The 23,627-nt window shown below is 40.7% G+C and overlaps 1 protein-coding gene across 1 annotated transcript in view; it reads right to left on the bottom strand.

The window, feature by feature from the left end:
• The window catches only part of ARMH4 (armadillo like helical domain containing 4), a 490,210-nt gene that overhangs the window by 369,286 nt on the left and 97,297 nt on the right, over positions 1-23,627 (bottom strand). The window contains exon 3 of the mRNA XM_053697321.1: positions 1,736-1,960. Coding sequence (XP_053553296.1) covers positions 1,736-1,960 — 225 coding nt within the window. The remainder of the gene's footprint in view (positions 1-1,735; positions 1,961-23,627) is intronic.

Here is a 23,627-nt window from a genome sequence, read left to right as displayed (position 1 = left end):
CAGACAGACATGTAACTGGCAGACACTGCGACAGACTGGGAGCAGACATGTAACTGGCAGACAGAGGGACAGACTGGGAGCAGACAGACATGTAACTGGCAGACAGTAGGACAGACTGGGAGAAGACATACATGTAACTGGCAGAGAGTAGGACAGACTGGGAGCAGACAGACATGTAACTGGCAGACAGTAGGAAAGACATGTAACTGGCAGACAGTAGGACAGACATGTAATTGGCAGACAGTAGGACAGACTGGGAGCAGACAGACATGTAACTGGCAGACAGTGGGACAGACTGGGAGCAGACAGATATGTAACTTGCAGACAGTAGGACAGACATGTAACTGGCAGACAGTAGGACAGACATGTAACTGGCAGACAGTAGGACAAACTGGGAGCAGACAGTAGGACAGACTGGGAGCAGACAGACATGTCACTGGCAGACAGTAGGACAGACATGTAACTGGCAGACAGTAGGACAAACTTGGAGCAGACAGTGGGACAGGCTGGGAGCAGACAGACATGTAACTGGCAGACAGTGGGACAGACTGGGAGCAGACAGACATGTAACTGGCAGACAGTAGAACAGACTGGGAGCAGACAGACATGTAACTTGCAGACAGTAGGACAGACATGCAACTGACAGACAGTGGGAGGACAGACTGGGAGCAGACAGACATGTAACTGGCAGACAGTGGGACAGACTGGGAGCAGACATACATGTAACTGTCAGAGAGTAGGACAGACATGCAACTGACAGACAGTGGGACAGACTGGGAGCAAACAGACATGTAACTGGCAGACAGTGGGACAGACTAGGAGCAGACATGTAACTGGCAGACAGAGGGACAGATTGGGAGCAGACAGACATGTAACTGGCAGACAGTAGGATAGACATGTAACTGGCAGGCAGTGGGACAGACTGGGAGCAGACAGACATGTAACTGGCAGACACTGCGACAGACTGGGAGCAGACATGTAACTGGCAGACAGAGGGACAGACTGGGAGCAGACATGTAACTGGCAGACAGAGGGACAGACTGGGAGCAGAGATGTAACTGGCAGACAGTAGGACAGACTGGGAGCAGACAGAGATGTAACTGGCAGACAGTAGGACAGACTGGGAGCAGACAGAGATGTAACTGGCAGACAGTAGGACAGACTGGGAGCAGACAGATATGTTACTGGCAGACACTGGGACAGACATGTAACTGGCAGACAATGGGACATAATGGGACAGACATGTAACTGCCAGACAATGGGACAGACATGTAACTGCCAGACAATAGGACACAGACAGACATGTATCTGGTAGACACTGGGATATTCTGGAAGGAGTGAAACATACAAATGGAAAATAATAATTATGTGTGACATGTGAGGCTGGCCAGCAAGTGTGGTATGGAATCTCTTATTGAATTTTTTTTTTTACATTTTGTATAAGCCTCTGTGCTTTGTACAGTAGATTTAAAGAGAAAAGTAGGACAGGCATCCACTTCCCTTAAATTGTGTAGTGGGACGTTTACTTTGAGAATACCATTTGGCTACATTCTATCCACCTAAGCTTTAGTAGAATTTTGATAAGTGTTGAGTCACACAATACATGAAACAAATAAATGTATCTACTTGTGTGTTTATGAAAGGAACCTCCACTATGAAAGGAACCTCCACTAAATAATTTTCTAGCCATTTTTGATGAAGTGTGTGCTTGTGTGTGCACACAGGTTTGTCGTACCTTTGGTGTTGGGAGTTGCACCAAATTGGATCTGCTCAGTGGGGAACAATCCATCCTTTGTTGTATTTCCTGGACTCTCCCAGTGTTTCTCCGTCACTGTCTCCACTGCTGCCTCATTGATTGGAATCTGGCTAGACGTTGGTGGAGTAATGACTTCCAACAGGATCTCAGGTTTCGCAGTAACAATAAAGTCTTTACTTAGTTCAGTGGTCTGCTCTGTAATATCTGTATAAAGAGATTTAAGTAGAAAAATTACAAAGACATCAAACTTAAAATGCTCGTATAGAGGAACATACAAGAGGAGAGGCTCAAACACAAACTATGGTAATTGTCTACAGCAGAGCTTTCCAAACTTTTCATGTTGGTGACACACTTTTTTAGACCTACATCATTTCGCGACACAGTAATTAATTCAGTTGTACTAGCAAAAAGGAGGTTAAACTATTTTTTTTTAAAAGATATGGACATATACATAAATGATATAATAACAAAATGTATTTACAAGTAACAGTAAGTATGTGCAAGAATTTAAAAAAAGTTTAATAACACCAACAGCTACTTACTATTTTAATGGGATGTATGAGGTTGATGGGATGAACACAGTTTCTGAATATTTGGGGGAATATTAGATAAAGACACTCGCATTTCATCATCAAGCATTTTTAAGCTTCTACTTCCTATCCATATATCAAGAGCAGAAGCAGCAATGCACTACTGGGAGCTAGCTGCAACAACAAAAAACACTTTGACTTCAGCTCAGCGTTTAAGCTGCCACCCTCAGAGCTCTGTGAGTCCGACTGACTACTGCCAACGCACTGCTTTCCCACTCACTGACTACACGTGCAGTCACGAGCCAATTAAGGAGACTACACGTGCAGTCAGGAGCCAATGTGCCGCTAAAGCCGCCAATGGGAATAGTTTCAGTTCCCACTGAGCTGTGCCAATTGGTTAAGATGATCTGTGACCCACTAGGTATCAATCACGTGTCAACAATGTGATATGCGTAGCAGGCAGGTGGAAAGTCAGAAATCAAAAAACAATAAAAATAAAAAAAATGAAATTTAAAAAAATTTGTGCTGAAGCAGGGACACACCTACACACTGCTGCCGACACACTAGTGTGTCCCGACACACAGTTTGGAAAGCACTGGTCTACAGTTGCTGTCTATTTAGTTTACAATAAGGAGCAACATCAGAACAAGGGCTCCTGATCTCAATTTGGGAGTCATGGGTGATTTACAGAAGTGTTTCTTTATAAATAGGATGTTGGATTAGATATGGTAGGGATTATAATTGAATTGAAGAATACCTAACATATGTATAAAGGTATCCTAATAATAATTAATCTTACACTTCAGAAGGATACATGGTCAAACTGTATGGACCTTATGGTTCATAGACGCCATTAAAATCTTTGTTTCACAAAAAAAAAACTAAAATCTTTTAGAAGAGCATTAAAAGGGACAGTCAACACCAGAATTTTTGTTGTTTAAAAAGAAAGATAATCCCTTTATTACCCATTCCCCAGTTTTGCATAACCAACACGGTTATAATATACTTTTTACCTCTGTGATTACCTTGTATCTAAGCCTCTGCCCCCTTATTTCAGTTCTTTTGACAGACTTGCATTTTAGCCAATCAGTGCTTACTCCTATTTAACTTCACACGCATGAGCTCAATGTTATCTATATGACACACAAACTACTGCCCTCTAGTGGTCAAAATGAACTCACATTAGAGGCGGCCTTCAAGAAATTAGCATATGAGCCTACCTAGGTTTCGAAAATACAAAAAAAAATAGGGGGCGGGGCGCCCTAAGTCAATAACAAATTTAAATATGAGAATCTCCCTAGACGAGTGAGAAAAGAAATAATCAGATATATATTAAATGCAAATTAATATATACAATAATGACAAAAAAATGACAAAAGGAAGTCCCATATATTGTAAAGGGTTGGTTCCAGAAACAACAATTCTAAGTGGAACAGACCAGGTGAAGGCTGCGATAGGTGAGGGGATCGCAGGTCATAATCCCAAAGTGAAAGTTGAGAAGAAACAGAAGCGCCACATGTCCTAGTATTGTATGTACTCTTATCGTAAGATGAATACGTTTTTCACCTACATGTGAGAAAGCATCCCTCTTGGTGCAAGTAGCACAGGCTGGAATCAAACAGTCATCCAGCAGGCCGGCCTCCAGCAAAACGCCAACCACGTGAGGTGAATCCAGATGGGCGTATTCCAGACATCAGTTAGACCACCAAATGTAATGGAGGCAGGGCAAATAAAGGTTTGGCAGCAAGTGGTAAGATCAAATATTACCTTTAATAACAGTTAAAACAAACAGCAATACGTTTCTTAGCTAATACATAGCTGTTTCATCAGGCTTAATAATATGACAATTCACTTGCTATATATAACCAAACCATATTACAAACCTGTGGGTGTGTACCAATCAAAAACATAATTTATGCTTACCTGATAAATTTATTTCTCTTGTAGTATATCCAGTCCACGGATCATCCATTACTTGTGGGATATTCTCCTTCCCAACAGGAAGTTGCAAGAGGATCACCCACAGCAGAGCTGCTATATAGCTCCTCCCCTAACTGTCATATCCAGTCATTCGACCGAAAACAAACAGAGAAAGCAGAAACCATAGGGTGCAGTGGTGACTGTAGTTTAATTAAAATTTAGACCTGCCTTAAAAGGACAGAGCGGGCCGTGGACTGGATACACTACAAGAGAAATAAATTTATCAGGTAAGCATAAATTATGTTTTCTCTTGTTAAGTGTATCCAGTCCAAGGATCATCCATTACTTGTGGGATACCAATACCAAAGCTAAAGTACACGGATGATGGGAGGGACAAGGCAGGATTAAGCGGAAGGAAGGAACCACTGCCTGAAGAACCTTTCTCCCAAACAAAGCCTCCGAAGAAGCAAAAGTATCAAATTTGTAAAATTTTGAAAAAGTGTGAAGCAAAGACCAAGTCGCAGCCTTGCAAATCTGTTCAACAGAGGCCTCATTTTTGAAGGCCCAGGTGGAAGCCACAGCTCTAGTAGAATGAGCTGTAATCCTTTCAGGGGGCTGCTGTCCAGCAGTCTCATAGGCTAGGCTTATTAGGCTCCGAAGGCAAAAGGAAAGAGGTTGCCGAAGCTTTTTGACCTCTCCTCTGTCCAGAGTAAACGACAAACAGGAAAGATGTTTGACGAAAATCCATAGTAGCTTGTAAGTAAAACTTCAAGGCACGGACTACGTCCAGATTATGTAAAAGACGTTCCTTCTTTGAAGAAGGATTAGGGCACAACGATGGAACAACAATCTCTTGATTGATATTCTTGTTAGAAACCACCTTAGGTAAAAACCCAGGTTTGGTACGCAGAACTACCTTATAAGCATGAAAAATCAGATAGGGAGAATCACATTGTAAGGCAGATAGCTCAGAGACTCTCCGAGCCGAGGAAATAGCCATCAAAAACAGAACTTTCCAAGATAAAAGTTTAATATCATTGGAATGAAGGGGTTCAAACGGAACTCCTTGAAGAACCTTAAGAACCAAGTTTAAGCTCCACGGGGGAGCAACAGGTTTAAACACAGGCTTAAATCTAACCAAAGCCTGGCAAAATGCCTGGTCGTCTGGAACCTCTGCCAGACGCTTGTGCAAAAGAATAGACAGAGCAGAAATCTGTCCCTTTAAGGAACTAGCTGATAATCCTTTGTCCAAGCCCTCTTGGAGAAAAGACAATATTCTAGGAATCCTAACTTTACTCCATGAGTAAGTCTTGGATTCACACCAATAAAGATATTTACTCCATATCTTGTGGTAGATTTTCCTGGTAACAGGCTTTCGTGCCTGTATTAAAGTATCAATGACTGACTCGGAGAAGCCACGCTTTCATAGAATCAAGCGTTCAATCTCCATGCAGTCAGTCTCAGAGAAATTAGATTTGGATGATTGAAAGGACCTTGTATCAGAAGGTCCTGTCTTAGAGGCAGAGTCCATGGTGGAAAGGATGACATGTCCACTAGGTCTGCATACCAAGTCCTGCGTGGCCACGCAGGTGCTATCAGAATCACTGATGCTCTCTCCTGTATGATTTTGGCAATCAGTCGAGGGAGCAGAGGAAACGGTGGAAACACATAAGCCAGGTTGAAGAACCAAGGCGCTGCTAGCGCATCTATCAGCGTCGCTTCTGGGTCCCTGGACCTGGATCCGTAACAAGGAAGCTTGGCGTTCTGGCGAGACGCCATGAGATCCAACTCTGGTTTGCCCCAACAATGAATCAACTGAGCAAACACCTCCGGGTGGAGTTCACACTCCCCCGGATGGAAAGTCTGACGACTTAGAAAATCCGCCTCCCAGTTCTCCACGCCTGGGATATGGATTGCTGACAGGTGGCAAGAGTGGTACTCTGCCCAGCGAATTATATTTGAGACTTCTAACATCGCTAGGGAACTCCTGGTTCCCCCTGGATGGTTGATGTAAGCCACAGTCGTGATGTTGTCCGACTGAAATCTGATGAACCTCAGTGTTGCTAACTGAGGCCAAGCCAGAAGAGCATTGAATATCGCTCTTAACTCCAGAATATTTATTGGAAGGAGTTTCTCCTCCTGAGTCCACGATCCCTGAGCCTTCAGGGAATTCCAGACTGCACCCCAACCTAGAAGGCTGGCATCTGTTGTTACAATTGTCCAATCTGGCCTGCGAAAGGTCATACCCTTGGACAGGTGTACCCAAGACAACCACCAGAGAAGAGAATCTCTGGTCTCTTGATCCAGATTTAGCAGAGGGGACAAATCTGTGTAATCCCCATTCCACTGACTCAGCATGCATAATTGCAGCGGTCTGAGATGAAGGCGCGCAAATGGCACTATGTCCATTGCCGCTACCATTAAGCCGATTACCTCCATACACTGAGCTACCGAAGGGCGAGGAATGGAGTGAAGAACACGGCAAGCATTTAGAAGTTTTGATAACCTGGACTCCGTCAGGTAAATTTTCATTTCTACAGAATCTATAAGAGTCCCTAAGAAGGAGACTCTTGTGAGTGGGGATAGAGAACTCTTTTCCTCGTTCACTTTCCACCCGTGCGACCTCAGAAATGCCAGAACTATCTCTGTATGAGACTTGGCAACTTGAAAGCTTGACGCCTGTATCAGGATGTCGTCTAGATACGGAGCCACCGCTATGCCTCGCGGTCTTAGAACCGCCAGAAGTGAGCCCAGAACCTTTGTAAAGATTCTCGGGGCTGTAGCCAACCCGAAGGGAAGAGCTACAAATTGGTAATGCCTGTCTAGAAAGGCAAACCTTAGAAACCGACGATGATCTTTGTGAATTGGTATGTGAAGGTAGGCATCCTTTAAGTCCACTGTGGTCATGTACTGACCTTCTTGGATCATCGGTAGGATGGTCCGAATAGTTTCCATTTTGAAAGATGGAACTCTGAGGAATTTGCTTAAGATCTTTAGATCCAAAATTGGTCTGAAGGTTCCCTCTTTTTGGGGAACCACAAACAGATTTGAATAAAAACCCTGTCCTTGTTCCGTCCGCGAAACTGGATGGATCACTCCCATAACTAGGAGGTCTTGCACACAGCGTAGGAATGCCTCTTTCTTTATCTGATTTGCAGATAGCCTTGAAAGATGAAATCTCCCTTGTGGAGGGGAAGCTTTGAAGTCCAGAAGATAACCCTGAGATATGATCTCCCACGCCCAGGGATCCTGAACATCTCTTGCCCACGCCTGGGCGAAGAGAGAAAGTCTGGCCCCTACTAGATCCGTCGCCGGATAGGGGGCCGTTCCTTCATGCTGTCTTAGAGGCAGCAGCAGGCTTTCTGGCCTGCTTGCCTTTGTTCCAGGACTGGTTAGGTTTCCAGGCCTGCTTAGATTGAGCAAAAGTTCCCTCTTGTTTTGAAGCGGAGGAAGTTGATGCTGCACCTGCCTTGAAATTTCGAAAGGCACGAAAATTAGACTGTTTGGCCTTTGCTTTGGCCCTGTCCTGAGGAAGGGTGTGACCCTTACCTCCAGTAATGTCAGCAATAATTTCCTTCAAACCAGGCCCGAATAAGGTCTGCCCCTTGAAAGGAATGTTGAGTAATTTAGACTTCGAAGTCACGTCAGCTGACCAGGATTTAAGCCATAGCGCCCTACGCGCTTGGATGGCGAATCCGGAATTCTTAGCCGTTAGTTTAGTCAAATGAACAATGGCATCAGAAACAAATGAGTTAGCTAGCTTAAGTGTTCTAAGCTTGTCAATAATTTCAGTCAATGGAGCTGTATGGATGGCCGTGACAGGCACAATGCATGCAAGGGGCTGTAAAATAAAACCTTGTTGAATAAACATTTTCTTAAGGTAACCCTCCAATTTTTTATCCATTGGATCTGAAAAAGCACAACTGTCCTCAACCGGGATAGTAGTACGCTTTGCTAAAGTAGAAACTGCTCCCTCCACCTTAGGGACCGTCTGCCATAAGTCCCGTGTAGTGGCATCTATTGGAAACATTTTTCTAAATATAGGAGGTGGGGAAAAATGCACCCCCGGTCTATCCCACTCCTTGCTAATAATTTCTGTAAGCCTTTTAGGTATAGGAAAAACATCAGTACACACCGGTACCGCATAGTATTTATCTAGCCTACACAATTTCTCTGGTACTGCAACTGTGTTACAGTCATTCAGAGCAGCTAATACCTCCCCAAGCAACACACAGAGGTTCTCAAGCTGAAATTTAAAATTAGAATCAGGTTTCCCCGAATCAGAGATGTCACCCACAGACTGAAGCTCTCCGTCCTCATGATCTGCATATTGTGACGCAGTATCAGCCATGGCCCTTACAGCATCTGCGCGCTCTGTATTTCTACTAACCCCAGAGCAATCGCGCTTGCCTCTTAATTCAGGCAACCTGGATAATACCTCTGACAGGGTATTATTCATGATTGAAGCCATGTCCTGCAAGGTAATCGCTATGGGCGTCCCTGATGTAATTGGCGCCATATTAGCGTGCATCCCCTGAGCGGGAGGCGAAGGGTCTGACACGTGGGGAGAGTTAGTAGGCATAACTTCCCCCTCGTCAGAATCTTCTGGTGATATTTCTTTTATAGTTAAAGACTGATCTTTACTGTTTAAGGTGAAATCAATACATTTAGTACACATTCTCCTATGGGGCTCCACCATGGCTTTCAAACATAATGAACAAGTAGTTTCCTCTGAGTCAGACATGTTTAAACAGACTAGCAATGAGACTAGCAAGCTTGGAAAACACTTTAAACAAGTTTACAAGCAATATAAAAAACGTTACTGCACCTTTAAGAAACACAAATTTTGTCAAAATTTGAAATAACAGTGAAAAAAGGCAGTTACACTAACAATTTTTTTACAGTGTATGTAACAAGTTAGCAGAGCATTGCACCCACTTGCAAATGGATGATTAACCCCTTAATACCCAAAACTGAATAATAAAAGACAAAAACTTTTTTTTTTTTTTTTTTTCAAACAGTCACAACAACTGCCACAGCTCTACTGTGGCTTTTTACTTCCCTCAAAAACGACTTTGACGCCTTTTGAGCCCTACAGAGATGTCCTGGATCATGCAGAGGGAAGCTGAATGTCTCTGTCAGTATTTTTATCTGCACAGAAAAGCACTAAAAAAGGCCCCTCCCACTCATATTACTCCCTAGAAAAATATTAACTGCACATACCTTATTGCAGGAAAACCTGCACGCCATCTCTGAAGTTACCTCACTCCTCAGAATATGTGAGAACAGCCATGGATCTTAGTTACTTCTGCTAAGATCATAGAAAACGCAGGCAGATTCTTCTTCTAAATACTGCCTGAGATAAACAGTACACTCCGGCACCATTTAAAAATAACAAAGTTTTGATTGAAGAAATAAACTAAGTATAAAACACCACACTCCTCTTACGACCTCCATCTTGGTTGAGGCTTGCAAGAGAATGACTGGATATGACAGTTAGGGGAGGAGCTATATAGCAGCTCTGCTGTGGGTGATCCTCTTGCAACTTCCTGTTGGGAAGGAGAATATCCGTGGACTGGATACACTTAACAAGAGAAAATGCCATGGCAACAATTAACAACAAAATAAATGCACATGAGTTAAAGCCAATGTTAAAAAAATAGTAATGAATGGAAATAAATAAAAACAATATTAAAAACGGGGGTGGAGCCAACTTGTGAGATGGATGGTCGCAAATCTGAGCAGCTCCGGCTATAGAACTTATAAAAGTCATGCTTGGTGACCATCCAGACTCTAATTTTTGACCAATATTACTTTATTAGGGGCTCAGGAGATTTAAAAGCCCAGGATTACAAGGAGGCAACGCATTGCGGTCTGATCAGTGATTTTCAGACACTTTTCTACCCGGTAGGGCCGTTTCTTCTTTTTATCCACGTGGAGACCAGCAAGAAAACTGTGATCGACTACGGGCTACATCCTAACTCTACTAACAAGCACCGGTATATGTTTAAACTATGCTGCCTGCAACTTACATTCTCAGGGAGCTTAGCGACCGCTTGGATAGGTGTCAGACTGCTCTTACATATGAGCTGAAAATGGCGCTTCAGCCTAACGGAACAGATTCTATAGAACCTGACTCTTACACTACAGCGCATACTGGGGACGAGATCCTAACACCCCAATATCCACCACCCGGATTACATGTTGAAGTAGGGATTCAAACAATAGACCCTGTAGAGTCAACTACCCGGATCTGTGAGAAGGCTGTTAGGGGAATACGGTATAAGTGCCTTCCTACCTACTTGATCATTTACTGTGCGGTTATGGAGAGACGGTCTGCCTGGGGAGCAGTCACCTGGATGGCCATAAATTTAGCGGTCATTATATACCCCAAGATGGGGTTAGTGACATCCTACTGGAGCCAATGTTTGCTGACCTTCTGTGACTCTGCGAGAAGACTTGACTTCCCTGAACCATCGGGTATCGGATGAACAATGCGGAGCATGTCGTTCCCGGTCACATACATAGCAATACCGGAAAGCTAGTAATGACTACTTTATTTATATTTAAATGCTGCAGAGGTGTTGACTTTTACTCGGCAGCCAGATACTGCACCAACTATCATAGACTTCCTGTTTGTTTTATGTTCCATGTTTTGAGGCTATTCATGCTCCCAGGGTTACCTCTCAACCCACTGAACTGAGCACTAGGTTAATGGGATCGTTAATTAAACTGACCCTGAACTCAAGCTTCTTATTCCACAGCATATGAGAATAAGGACACTTTATTGCCAGACATTTCCCCAAAATCTGTGAACATTGTGTTAAGGGGCCTTTTTGTGTTCAGGTTTGCATGCAGTTATAAGTACATCACAGAAATTTTAGGTTGGAAATGTTTAATCACTTAATTACCTAAAGACTAACTGAAAAGATTGCATAATCAGCCTTACATGTTAATATTGAAGCTACTCCATTTTAGCTACTCTCCTTTATTGGTGTGTTGGGGTAAACTAAGCGTGGCCAGAAACCCAGTCATTTTTAGAGATTACATATCGTACCCTGCGCTAGATTATCTACATGCAGAATATCCCCCAAGAGCTATATTATACCTGATGACAAAGTGTAGCTATCTATTTCCGCCACTAGAAGGGGAGTAAAGGTTCGGATAAGAATAGACTACTGCCACAGACTTCATCTAACTATTTGTGGCTATGAGCTTTATGGCGTTTTTGTATACTCCTATAGTCTAGTATTTTTTGCACTAAGGTCTATGGCTACATGCAACCCGAGTCTAAATGTGTTCTTATGGTATTGTACTTACTCTTTTTATAGCCCTTAATTTTTTTTAGGCTATACAGTTTGATGATTGCACATTTCTGTTGAGGTTTCTAATTGTTAACAGAAGTTTACCAGTTCACAGAGGTTCTTATATTCCTCCACCTCCAGAATTTTCCCTCTATAGTTTTATGAATGACTCTTGATTTGCCTCATAAGGTCTCATTTGTTTTACAGGTTAGGAGGCTATTTCTATAGCAAGCTGAGAGTGGATTAGATAATGTTCTATATATTTAATTAATTGCTGGCGACTTACCTCACAGCTTTCTCACGCTTAATTATATCCTATATGCTACTATTCCCATAGGGTTGTGAACTGTATACATAGATCCATATCCTATCTTGTAAGCAGGTAATTTAAAAGGGGTATCCCGGGGTGCTATTACTGGCTAAATTAGAATACACTTTAATAGGCCTGCTCTGTTCAATAACCTAAGTATACTTTAGATAAGAAGCCTTATTCTTAGTATGTTACTGGCATCTGACAAGGTTCTTTGTTTTTCTGCTCGAGTAATTAGCAGCTAGATACTTATGCACTTAATATTAGTTTATCAGATGTCCTATACAGACGGAAATCTGGATAGTCATTACTCTAGTGACATAGATGGTTAAAGATATCTCCCCTCATCCTTTCCCACTCTTGAGAGAGAGTGGGTCATATCCCATATCCCTTTTCCGGCTTCGTCCAGTGGTGACAACAACCCCTGAGGGGAGATTTCACAGTCAGCCCTATATCATTTTTTTCTCAGCCCAGCATCAAAGCATTAAAATATTATCTGGTTCTTTGTACCCCTGACCTTGGCCTCCTGGGTCAGTGCCGGCCTCGTCGCCTCATCTTTCCCCTCTATTTAGCTCCCCCCCCCATACTCCCATCGGCTTATTTGTTAAGCATAAGACAATGCATCTTATAGAAACTTTATTTTATTGTCTATATATCCCCCTTATATCCTTCCCATGACAAAGGTACTATTTTGAGGGCTCACAGGTGACCCTAGCTCATTATAAGAGGATAAAGGTTTATGAGCGGCTTTATTATGTGTCAAAGGGGAAATTTGATCAAATTTGAAAAATGGATAAATAAGAGGTTTGCTTTTAATTTTGTATGTTATTTACCTATACGTGTTTTAACTGTTGGTATGTCTCACTGAGATTCTCTACTAATTTTCCTATTAAGGTCTTACTTTTAATATATGTTGCTTGCAACTTCAATATATCAGCGAGATCTGTATAATACTGTTAACATTGGATTTGTAAGTAATACTACCTTATTATGCCTGTACATTTTATAACCTCAATAAAAAATTATTAAAAAAAAAAAAAAAAAACAATATTAAAAACTTAAATTATGCTTACCTGATGATTTTCTTTTCTTCAGATGGAAAGAGTCCACAGCTGCATTTATTACTTTTGGGGATTCAGAACCTGGCCACCAAGGGCTTAAATACCTCTTCCACTTCCTCCATGCCCCAGTCATTCTGCCGAGGAACAAGGGCATGCACAGTTGTAGTGGTCTGAGATGAAAGCGAGCAAACGGGATGATATCCATTGCTGCTACCATTAGTCCAATGACTTCAATACACTGAGCCACTAATGGCCGATGAATGGACTGCAGAGCCCGGCAAGCATTTAGAATCTTTGATTTTCTGACTTCTGTCAGAAATATTTTCATGTCTACCGAGTCTATCAGAGTTCCCAGGAATGGAATTCTTGTCTGTGGAACTAGTGAACTCTTTCCTACATTCACTTTCCAACCGTGAGTTCTCAGAAATGACAACACGATGTCCGTGTGAGATTTGGACAGATGATAGGTTTGATGCCTGGATCAAGATATCATCCAGATAGGGCGCCACCGCTATGCCTGGCGGCCTGAGAACCGCTAGAAGAGACCCTAGAACCTTTGTGAAGATCCTGGGAGCCGTGGACAACCCGAAGGGAAGGGCCACAAACTGATAATGTTTGTCCTGAAATTCAAATCGCAGGAACTGATGATGATCCTTGTGGATAGGAATGTGAAGGTACGCATCCTTCAGGTCCACCGTGGTCATGTATTGACCCTCCTGGATCATTGGCAAAATTTTACGAATGGTCTCCATCTCTGAGAAACTTGTTTAGACACTTGAGATCTAAAATCGGTCTGAAGGTTACCTCTTTTTTTGGGAACCACAAATAGATTTGAATAGAACCCCTGCCCCTGTTCCCGATCTGGAACTGGGCAAATTACACCCATGGTGTAGAGGTCTTTTACACAGCGTAAAAATGCCTCTCTTTTTGTCTGGTCTACAGACAATCGTGAAAGATGAAATCTTCCCCTTGGGAGGAAGTCCTTGAATTCCAACTGATACCCCTGGGTCACAATTTCCAATGCCCAGGGATCCTGTACATCCCTTGCCCAAGCCTGAGCAAAGAAAGAGAGTCTGCCCCCTACTAGATCCGGTCCCGGATCGGGGGCTGCCCCTTCATGCTGTCTTGGTAGCAGCAGCGGGCTTTTTGACTTGTTTGCCTTTATTCCAGGCCTGGTTAGGTCTCCAGACCGCCTTGGATTGAGCAACATTCCCTTCCTGCTTAGTGGAGGAAGAGGAAGCAGAGGATGTTCCTTTAAAATTTCGAAAAGGAACGAAAATTATTTTGTTTACTCCTCATCTTGAGGGGCTTGTCCTGTGGTAGGGTGTGACCCTTACCTCCAGTAATGGCAGAGATTATTTCCTTCAACTCAGGCCCGAATAGGGTCTTACCTTTGAAGGGAATAGATCAAAGCTTAGATTTAGACGATACATCAGCCGACCATGACTTTAGCCATAACGCTCTACACGCTACAATGGCAAAGCCTGCGTTTTTCGCTGCTAATTTTGCAAGTTGAAAAGCAGCATCAGTCATAAAAGAATTTGCTAGTTTAAGAGCCTTAATTCTGTCTAAAATGTCCTTTTAAGGTGTCTCAACCTTCAGAGACTCTTCCAGGGCAGCTGCAGTAGTTACTGGAACCATGCAAGCTATAGGCTGTAAGTGGAAACCCTGGTGAACAAATATTTTCTTTAGAAGACCCTCTAATTTTTTATCCATAGGGTCTTTAAAAGCACAACTGTCCTCAATGGGTATAGTTGTACATTTAGCTAAAGTAGATATAGCTCCCTCCACCTTGGGAATCAATTGCCAGAAGTCCCGCATGGTGTCAGATATGGGAAACATTTTCTTAAAATTAGGAGGGGGAGAAAACGGTATACCTGGTCTATCCCATTCCTTCTTAACAATTTGCGAAATTCTCTTAGGAACCGGAAAAACATCCGTGTAAGTAGGTACTTCCAAATATTTGTCCATTTTACACAATTTTTCTGGAGGAATTGTGATCGGGTCACAATCATCCAGAGTCGCCAGAACCTCCCTGAGCTATAAGCAGAGGTGTTCTAATTTGAATTTAAAGGACACGAAGTCCGAATCTGTCTGAGGTAATAAATTTCCTGACTCTGAAAGTTCTCCCTCAGACATAAAATCCCTAACCCCCAAATCAGAGCATTGGGAAGGTGCATCGGAAATAGCCACTAAGGCGTCAGAGGGGTCAGTATTTACATTAATATCTGACCTATGGCGTTTACCCTGCAAACCTGGCAGTTTAGACAATACCTCTATAAGGGTAGTAGACATAACTGCAGCCATATTTTGCAAAGTAAAAGAAGTAGATGCACTAGAAGTACTTGGCGTCGCTTGTGTGGGCGTTAAAGGTTGTGACACTTGGGGAGAATTAAATGGCATATCCTGATTCTCTGCAGACTGAGAACCATCCTGAGGCCCACTTTCTTTATTTAAAATGTGATCCCTACAGTGTAAGGCCCTTTCAGTACAAGAAGGGCACAATGTAAGAGGGGGTTCCACCATGGCTTCTAAACACATAGAACACTGACTTCCCATGTCAGACATGTTGTACAGACTAGTAATAACAGCACAAGTCTTTCCCAATCTTTATTATATGTGAAAAACAATTCAGCACAAAAACGGTTATTGCGCCTTTAGGAATAAAAAGTGTACACTGTTTTGCAAAGTCGTTAAAACGATATTCAAAATGAATAATTTTGTTGATATGAGAGCCTAATGTGCTATTGGATATTGCACCACAAGTAATAGGAGAGTTAAATCTTATTTTTAGTAAATTAGGCAGTAAAAACGATCTGCAGACAATTTTCACTTAATAGATTCTGCACCTCCGCTGTGGCGCCTACCTGCCCCCAAGACCTGTCAAAACGATCCGGTCCCACTCCAAAATACAGCCTCACAGTCTGGTTCCAACCGGAGCTAATGGCTGCTACCTCTCCAGAAACTAACTGTGCACTGAAGCGCAAAATTAGGCCCCGACCATCATGTCTGATGAACCGAAAACTTGAGAAAACCGCATGGGAAGCGTTTCAACAATAAAAATATGCACACACTGCTTTTTTGTAATGAACATGCCATGTGAACCCCACATAAAAATTAAACTCAGCCTCAATAAACCCCATAATCGTAACATTAGGTGTTTCCTAGGCTGCCCCCGTATCTAAAACCACATAGCCCTTAAGTATCCCATGTTATCTTGAATGGGATAATAATACACAGGTTACTACAGTACCACCCTTTTTATATAAGGAATACTGCTTACCCTTTCCACTCATGGGAAATATTTCAGCCAAATTCCGATATATCAGGTCTCCTCAGAATGTAAATGACTGCACATACCTTGATACTGCTTGCAGCAAGAAAACGTTCCCCCATACTGAAGATTTCTCCTGTACTTCCTCAGTAAAACTTGAGAGCATGAACATGGATCTTAGTTACTACTGCTAAGATCATCAGACTCGAGGCATGATTCTTCTTCTATGTCATGCCAGAGTAAAAACAGTACTCACCGGTACAATTTAAAATAAAAAATTCTTGATTGAAGAAAAACTAAACCTATTGCTAGCATAGGCAAAGAGAATGACTGGGGGGAGGAGTTAGGGGAGGAGCTATATAGCAGCTCTGCTGTGGTGCTCTTTGCCATTTCCTGTTAGCAGGAGGAATATATCCCACAAGTAAAGGATGAAACCCGTGGACTCGGTATATCTTGTAAAAGAAACATTTGTAATACAAGGCAATCATAATGAAAGAAAATGAAACAATCTTACAGAAATCTACGCCGTGGAACAGGACAAGGCCCTTCAAGTGTGACAGATAGCGTTGCCTCTGCCATGGACTTGAGAGAAGAAAGCAGGCAGCAAAACTTGTCAACGCTGATTGCTTGTGGAGCTGTTAATATGAGTCGGGATGGTTTTGCAGAAAGACTCTCCCTGCATCTCCGGACTCTAACTTTTATCCATGCTCTCACTGAGAGGCTGACAGAACTACTTAAAACTCCAGTCCCATGCCGAAGAGTACTATCCTCCATAAGAGACTATTGAAAAACTTCGGACACTTCTCTGCCAATTTCCTGGTACGAAAGGCAAAGAATGACTGGGGGATGGAGGAAGTGGGAGAGGTATATTTAAGCCTTTGGGCTCCATGTACTAAAAGACTGTGCACCCTGAGGATTTATTATAAAAATGGACATGCATGGAAGGTTTTTTCCAGCTTCTGTTCTATCTCATGGAGTGCTGTTCTTTCATTGTGTTTCATGTACTAAGCTGTCTGCGAGGTCTTCGTGACTATTTCTGTCTAAATTTCTGCGTGCGGATCAATAACCGTATGTACTATGCCACAAATCCGTTGAAAACCTTACATTAACATATGTCGAGCAAACTTGTCGGCAACTCTTGAATTCCAGTCTTTTTTGTAGCTCGAAAATACTCGCTCGACATAAATCTCGCACAAAACAGTAATTACTAAACTATCTATTTATACGCTCGTGAATTTCTCCGCACCTACCTCGTGAAAAATCCCTCGCCAGCTAATAGGTGGCGAGCACCATAATAAACAATAGGGTCTATAAGATAAACGCCTACAACTGATTTAAAAGAGGGGTACAATTGAATCGTTACTCACTTTTGATCCTGCTAGCCATGGAGACACTTCTTCAACTTTATATTATTCGTCTGATGCAAATCAGGGGTAGAAGGCAAATTCGTCAACCTGATGCCCCAAATCCGGTTAGAAGAAGGAGATTACGAGTACAGCGGGTATTCCTTCCTCGGGTTCCTTTAGATGCCCTTTCCGATAGAGAGCTTATTCAAAGGTTCCGTCTGGATCGACATTCAATATTGACTTTATATGCTCAAATAGCACATTTTCTAGAGCCTGTGACGGCTCGTTCAAGGGCCATTCCCGGAATCCTCAAGTTTCTTGCTGCCTTACACTTTTTTGCCACCGGATCATTTCAGGCAGTGTCCAGCGTCATCATTGGTTTCAGTCAGTCTGCCTCGTCATCTATCCAAAGTTATCGATGCACTCATGCATATATTCCCCGAATATGTTTGTCTACCATCTACCACAGAAGAGTGGCAATCGATAAAGTCGCAATTCTACAGTGTGGCTGGAATGCCAAATGTTCTTGGGGCAAAAGACTGTACCCATATTGCAGTTCGACCGCCCCGTTTACGGGAGGAGATTTACCGCAACAGAAAGTTATGCCATTCCTTGAATGTACAGATGGTGTGTGACCCGAAAATGAGAATAATAAGTGTGAGATCAAATTACCCTGGCTCCTGCCATGATGCTTATATCCTTCGGCAGACAGGACTGTATAAAAAATTCGAGAATGGAGAGATGCCAGAGGGATGGTTATTAGGTAAGCTTAAAAGGAACTATAAACCCTTTTTTTCATGATTTAGAAAGAGCATGTCATTTTAAACAACTTTCTAATTTACTTCTATTATCGAATTAGCTTTATTCTTTCGATATCACTTGCTGAAAAGCATATCTCGATATATGCTCATTAGCTGCCGATTGGTTGCTGCACCTAGATGCCTTGTGTGATTGGCTCACACATGTGCATTGCTATTTCTTCAACAAAGGATATATAAATAATTCTTAAAAATACATAATACAAGTAAATTGTAAAGTTGTTACTATAAATTTATACTAATTTGACGCTAGTCTCGATAACTAATAAAAATTATTTTTTCTTTGAATGAAAATTGAAAATTGACTTACTTTAATAATTTTTTTTTTTTTTTTTATTACAGGGGATGCCGGTTACCCTTGTTATGAATGGCTTCTGACACCCTATAATAACCCCCAACTCAGGAAACATATTCGTTTTAATGAAGCACACAAGAGCACAAGGGGTGTCATTGAAAGGACTTATGGATTGTTTAAAATGAGGTTCCGATGTCTGGACAGATCTGGCGGTGCAATGCAGTATTCTACTGAAAAAGTAGCAAGAATCATATTAGTTTGCTGTGTTTTGCATAATATTGCCACAAAAGGAGGATGCCCCATTGTTGACGATATTGCTATGCCTTTTAATGATTTTCCCGAAGAAATTTGCAGAGAAAACACAAATAGACGTGGCATGGCCACAAGGGATATGGTTTCTAACCAATATTTTGATGATTGATCTTTATCAAAAAATGATTTCCTTGTATGCAAATTGTGTTCGGCAGTTATGTGTTATTTTTTGGTCAAATAACATTTTTGTGAAACATCATCATATTGTTATTTCTTTTTAGCCCTTTTTATAAACAAACATTATTTGCATTGGTCACACCCAAAAAATACATGAAACAAAAGTTTCTTTTCGTAAAAATAATATAATAACTATTTATTTAAAGAACAAAAAGCAACAATAATAACAATTATAACTATTGTTATATCAATAACAATAAAAGTCAGTAAAGCTTCAAGTTCGGGAACTATGCAGTCTGACAAAATTCTACTTTATATAGTGCTGCAATATGTTCCCGCGACAAATCTGACGTTTCTGACACCTTACAGTCACGTGGGACAAACATGACTGACAAGTTGTAAGCGAATAATAGTACATTCGCAAATAGCGAGGCGTCATATGTATGAATCATTCGCCAGTGCTCGATGCGGATTAGATGCGCGATTTTTTGGGCTAGTTTTTAGTACATATGGCAGGCAGGCAACATCTCGCTAGCTGCGAGTTCAAGCGAGTTGAGCAGACACGTTTTCGGCGAGAAAATTGACGCTTTAGTACATGGAGCCCTTTGGCTGGGGTGTCTTTGCCTCCTCCTGGTGGCTAGGTTCTGAATTCCCAAAAGTAATGAATGCAGCTGTGGACTCTTTCCATTTATGAAGAAAAACAGTATAAAAGACAGTATAAAAACACTATCAGACTAAATGTATCATAAAGTGTAAATATATCAATAGCTGCCCTGCAACATATACTTGAAACCAATGATCAATAGATTAGATTCCTATTATGATACTTACAGTCTATAATGTTTGTAGCATACTGCCATATTGACAAAACACTGTGTGTATCATTCTATAAACTGTTTAGATGTATCTCTACATTTTTGAAAATATTTAGTCTCCCCATCGTGGGTCTGTAGGCGCTCCAAGTCCCAAAATCAAGAGTAGCTACAAGCTACGATATCTAGACCAACTCACAAATGAAATCTAAAAAAATGTGTATGTTTATGTAAGAGTATACTGAAAGTATGAAAAAAATCAGACCCACATTAGTAAACAATAATGCTTACTGTGTTCAAAGTGCCATTCGAGGCACACAAAAAAGGAGGCGGGTCAGAGAGGGTTAGTGTGATCGTGATCCGTAATGATAGGAGATTCCTTCATGCGCGTCATAGGCTCCTCCCCGATTTACGTAATCATGAGGAAGTGTATCTACAATATACGCTAAACACAAGGGACTAAGGAGAACGTAAAACAATTTTCAAACAGTCTATACTATGTGATGACCCTTATCTTAAAGACCATATTATTTCTAAACCAAGGGTGATATTTAGAAGAACCCCAACTACTAAAAGTAAATTAGCACCAAGTAAAGTAGTTAGAGATAAAATCTGCACTAATAAACAGACTGGGGTTAAAAATAAAGGAACTTTTTTGGATAAATTTAAACCACAATGGGGGGTCTGTAAGTGTTACAAACCTAGGCGTAGCATGCGTAGATGTGTTAAAAATGGTACAAAGACGTTTCAGTCTAATATTACAGAGGAACAATTTAATATCAAAAAACACCTAACATGTGAATCTACCTATGTTGTATATTTGATACAGTGTATCTGTGGGGTACAGTACATAGGGCACACGAGACGCAAGGTCAAGAGACGCTGGGGCAAACATATTCAGAATATCAAAAATACACTTTTAAAACATAGTGTATCTAGACACCGTACTTATACTCACAGAGGAAGTTCTAAAACCCTCTCAATTATTCCTACTGAACTAATTTCTAAAAACACTCACAATCCATTACTTCTTTTTAGACGTAGAGAAACCTACTAAATCCACAAATTACATTCTTTGATCCCAAAGGGGTTAAATGAATGTGTGGATCTGGCGGCTTTTGATCTCTAATACATTAACCTTATCACATATCAGATATTTTATTAATTTGTTTTTCTATATTGATGTTAGTTTATATATATATATATATATATATATATATTATATTATATATCTCATTTAATGAGTATTTACACACACCCAACATTTGAGAGGATTATATGCAACAATTATATTGTTAGTTTCACTCCCTTATACATTTATTCACACTCCATATCCCTTTAATATATTTGTACATTATTAGTTAATATATATTATATAGTTGTCATTTGTTACACTGTCACTTATAACACAGTGTCACTAACATTTTTTATGATTATTAATGATCACTAGCGGAGACCTACTGTATCTTAACTTCTCCACATTAATTAATTGTGATGCAATCATTATGTCTCTTATATAGAGATATTTTTTATGTTCCCTTCATTTATTATATTGGTACTCCCTTATTTAGTTTTCTAATGGCTATAGCTTCCCTTCATTTATTATATTGGTACTCCCTTATTTAGTTTTCTAATGGCTATAGCTTCCCTTCATTTATTATATTGGTACTCCCTTATTTAGTTTTCTAATGGTTATAGCTTCCCTTCATTTATTATATTGGTACTCCCTTATTTAGTTTTCTAATGGCTATAGCTTCCCAGTGGCAGTTCATGAATATGGATCACCTTTGATAGAGATTTTCACACATACATTATTTATATATATATACATACATACATACACACACACATACATACATATAATGCTTCAATCTAGTGAAGATACGCTACATTTTAGGATTAGGTTTAATGGTATGGGTTATGTTGCACCGTCTAACATAAGTACCCTCATCATGATTTTGATATATTTACACATTATAGTCTTTTTTTTTGTTAAGATAAGTCACATTATAGTCTTTTTAATAGGTTTAGGTTCAATTGTATGGGTTATGTTGCACTGAAACACAAGTACCCGCATTATTTTCATAGATATATACATATTAATTATAAATTAAATTTTTTATGTTGGTTTTCTGAACCAATCGCATGAGAAGAAGGTGGTGTATAGTGGGAGTCCTCCAATAGATGACAATTAAGTAAGTGTCGTGTCATCTGAACTGTTTTACGTTCTCCTTAGTACCTTGTGTTTAGCATATATCTTAGACAATTCCTCATGATTACGTCAATAGGGGAGGAGCCTATGATGCGCATGAAGGAATCTCCTATCATTACGGATCACGATCACACTACCCCTCTCCGACCCCGCCTCCTTTTTTGTGTGTCATACTCGAACGGCACATTGAACACAGTAAGTGTTATTGTTTACTAATCTGGGTCTAAATTTTTCGTACTTTCAGTATACTCTTACATAAATATACACAGTTTCTTAGATTTCATTTGTGAGTTGGTCTAGATATCGTAGCTTGTAGCTACTCTTGATTTTGGGACTTGGAGCGCCTACAGATCCACGATGGGGAGACTAAATATTTTAAAAAATGTAGAGATACATCTAAACAGTTTATAGAATGATACACAAAGTGTTTTGTCAATATCGCAATATGCTACAAAAATTATAGACTGTAAGTATGATGATAGGAATCTAATCTATTGATCATTGGTTCCAAGTATATGTTGCAGGGCAGGTATTAATAAATAAACATGTTATGATATATTTAGTCTGATAGAGTTTTTATAGTGTTTTTAATATTGTTTTTTTTATTTATTTGCATTCATTACTATTGTTTTTAACATTGGCTCTAACTCATGTGCATTTATTTTGTTGTTACTTGTTGCCATGACATTTTTGATTGGTACACACCCACCCACAGGTGGGTTTGGTTGTTTGTAATATGGTTTGGTTATATATAGCAAGTGAATTGTCATTATTTTATTAAGCCTGATGAAAAAGCTATGTATTAGCTGAGAAACGCGTTGCGGTTTGTTTTAACTGTTATTAAAAGTAAGATTTGATCTTACCACTTGCCAAATCTTTATTTGCCCTGGCTCCTTTATGGAATACGCCCATCTGAAATTAACCTCACGGTGGTTGGAGTTTTGCTGGAGGCCGGCCTGCGGGATGACTGTTTAATTCCAGCCTGCGCTACTTGCACCAAGAGGGGTTCTTTCTCACATGTGAGTGAAAAACTTTATGCATGATAAGAGTACATACAATACTAGGCCATGTGGCGCTTCTGTTTCTTTTCAACTTACCTAGGTTTAGCTTTCAACTAAGAATACCAAGAGAACAAAGCAAAAAGAAAAATTTATGCTTACCTGATAAATTCATTTATTTTTTGACACGATGAGTCCACGGATCATCTTAATTACTAATGGGATATTCACTTCCTGGTCAGCAGGAGGCAAAGAGCACCACAGCAGAACTGTTTAAATAGCTCCTCCCTTCCCTCCCACTCCAGTCATTCGACCGAAGTTAGGAAGAGAAACGAAAAGCCAAGGTGAAGAGGTGTCTGAAGTTACACTAACCCATAACCTGTCTAAAAGAACAGGGCGGGCCGTGGACTCGTGTCAAAAAAGAAATAAATTTATCAGGTAAACATAAATTTTCTTTTCTTTTTTAAGACACGATGAGTCCACGGATCATCATAATTACTAATGGGATTCAATACCCAAGCTAGAGTACACAAATGATACGAGAGGGACAAGACAGGGAATC

This window comes from Bombina bombina, chromosome 1 (genome assembly GCF_027579735.1).
Source record: "Bombina bombina isolate aBomBom1 chromosome 1, aBomBom1.pri, whole genome shotgun sequence".
NCBI lineage: Eukaryota > Metazoa > Chordata > Amphibia > Anura > Bombinatoridae > Bombina > Bombina bombina.
The sequence above is the reverse complement of the archived record's forward strand: the minus strand, read 5'-3'. Positions and strand labels throughout refer to the sequence as shown.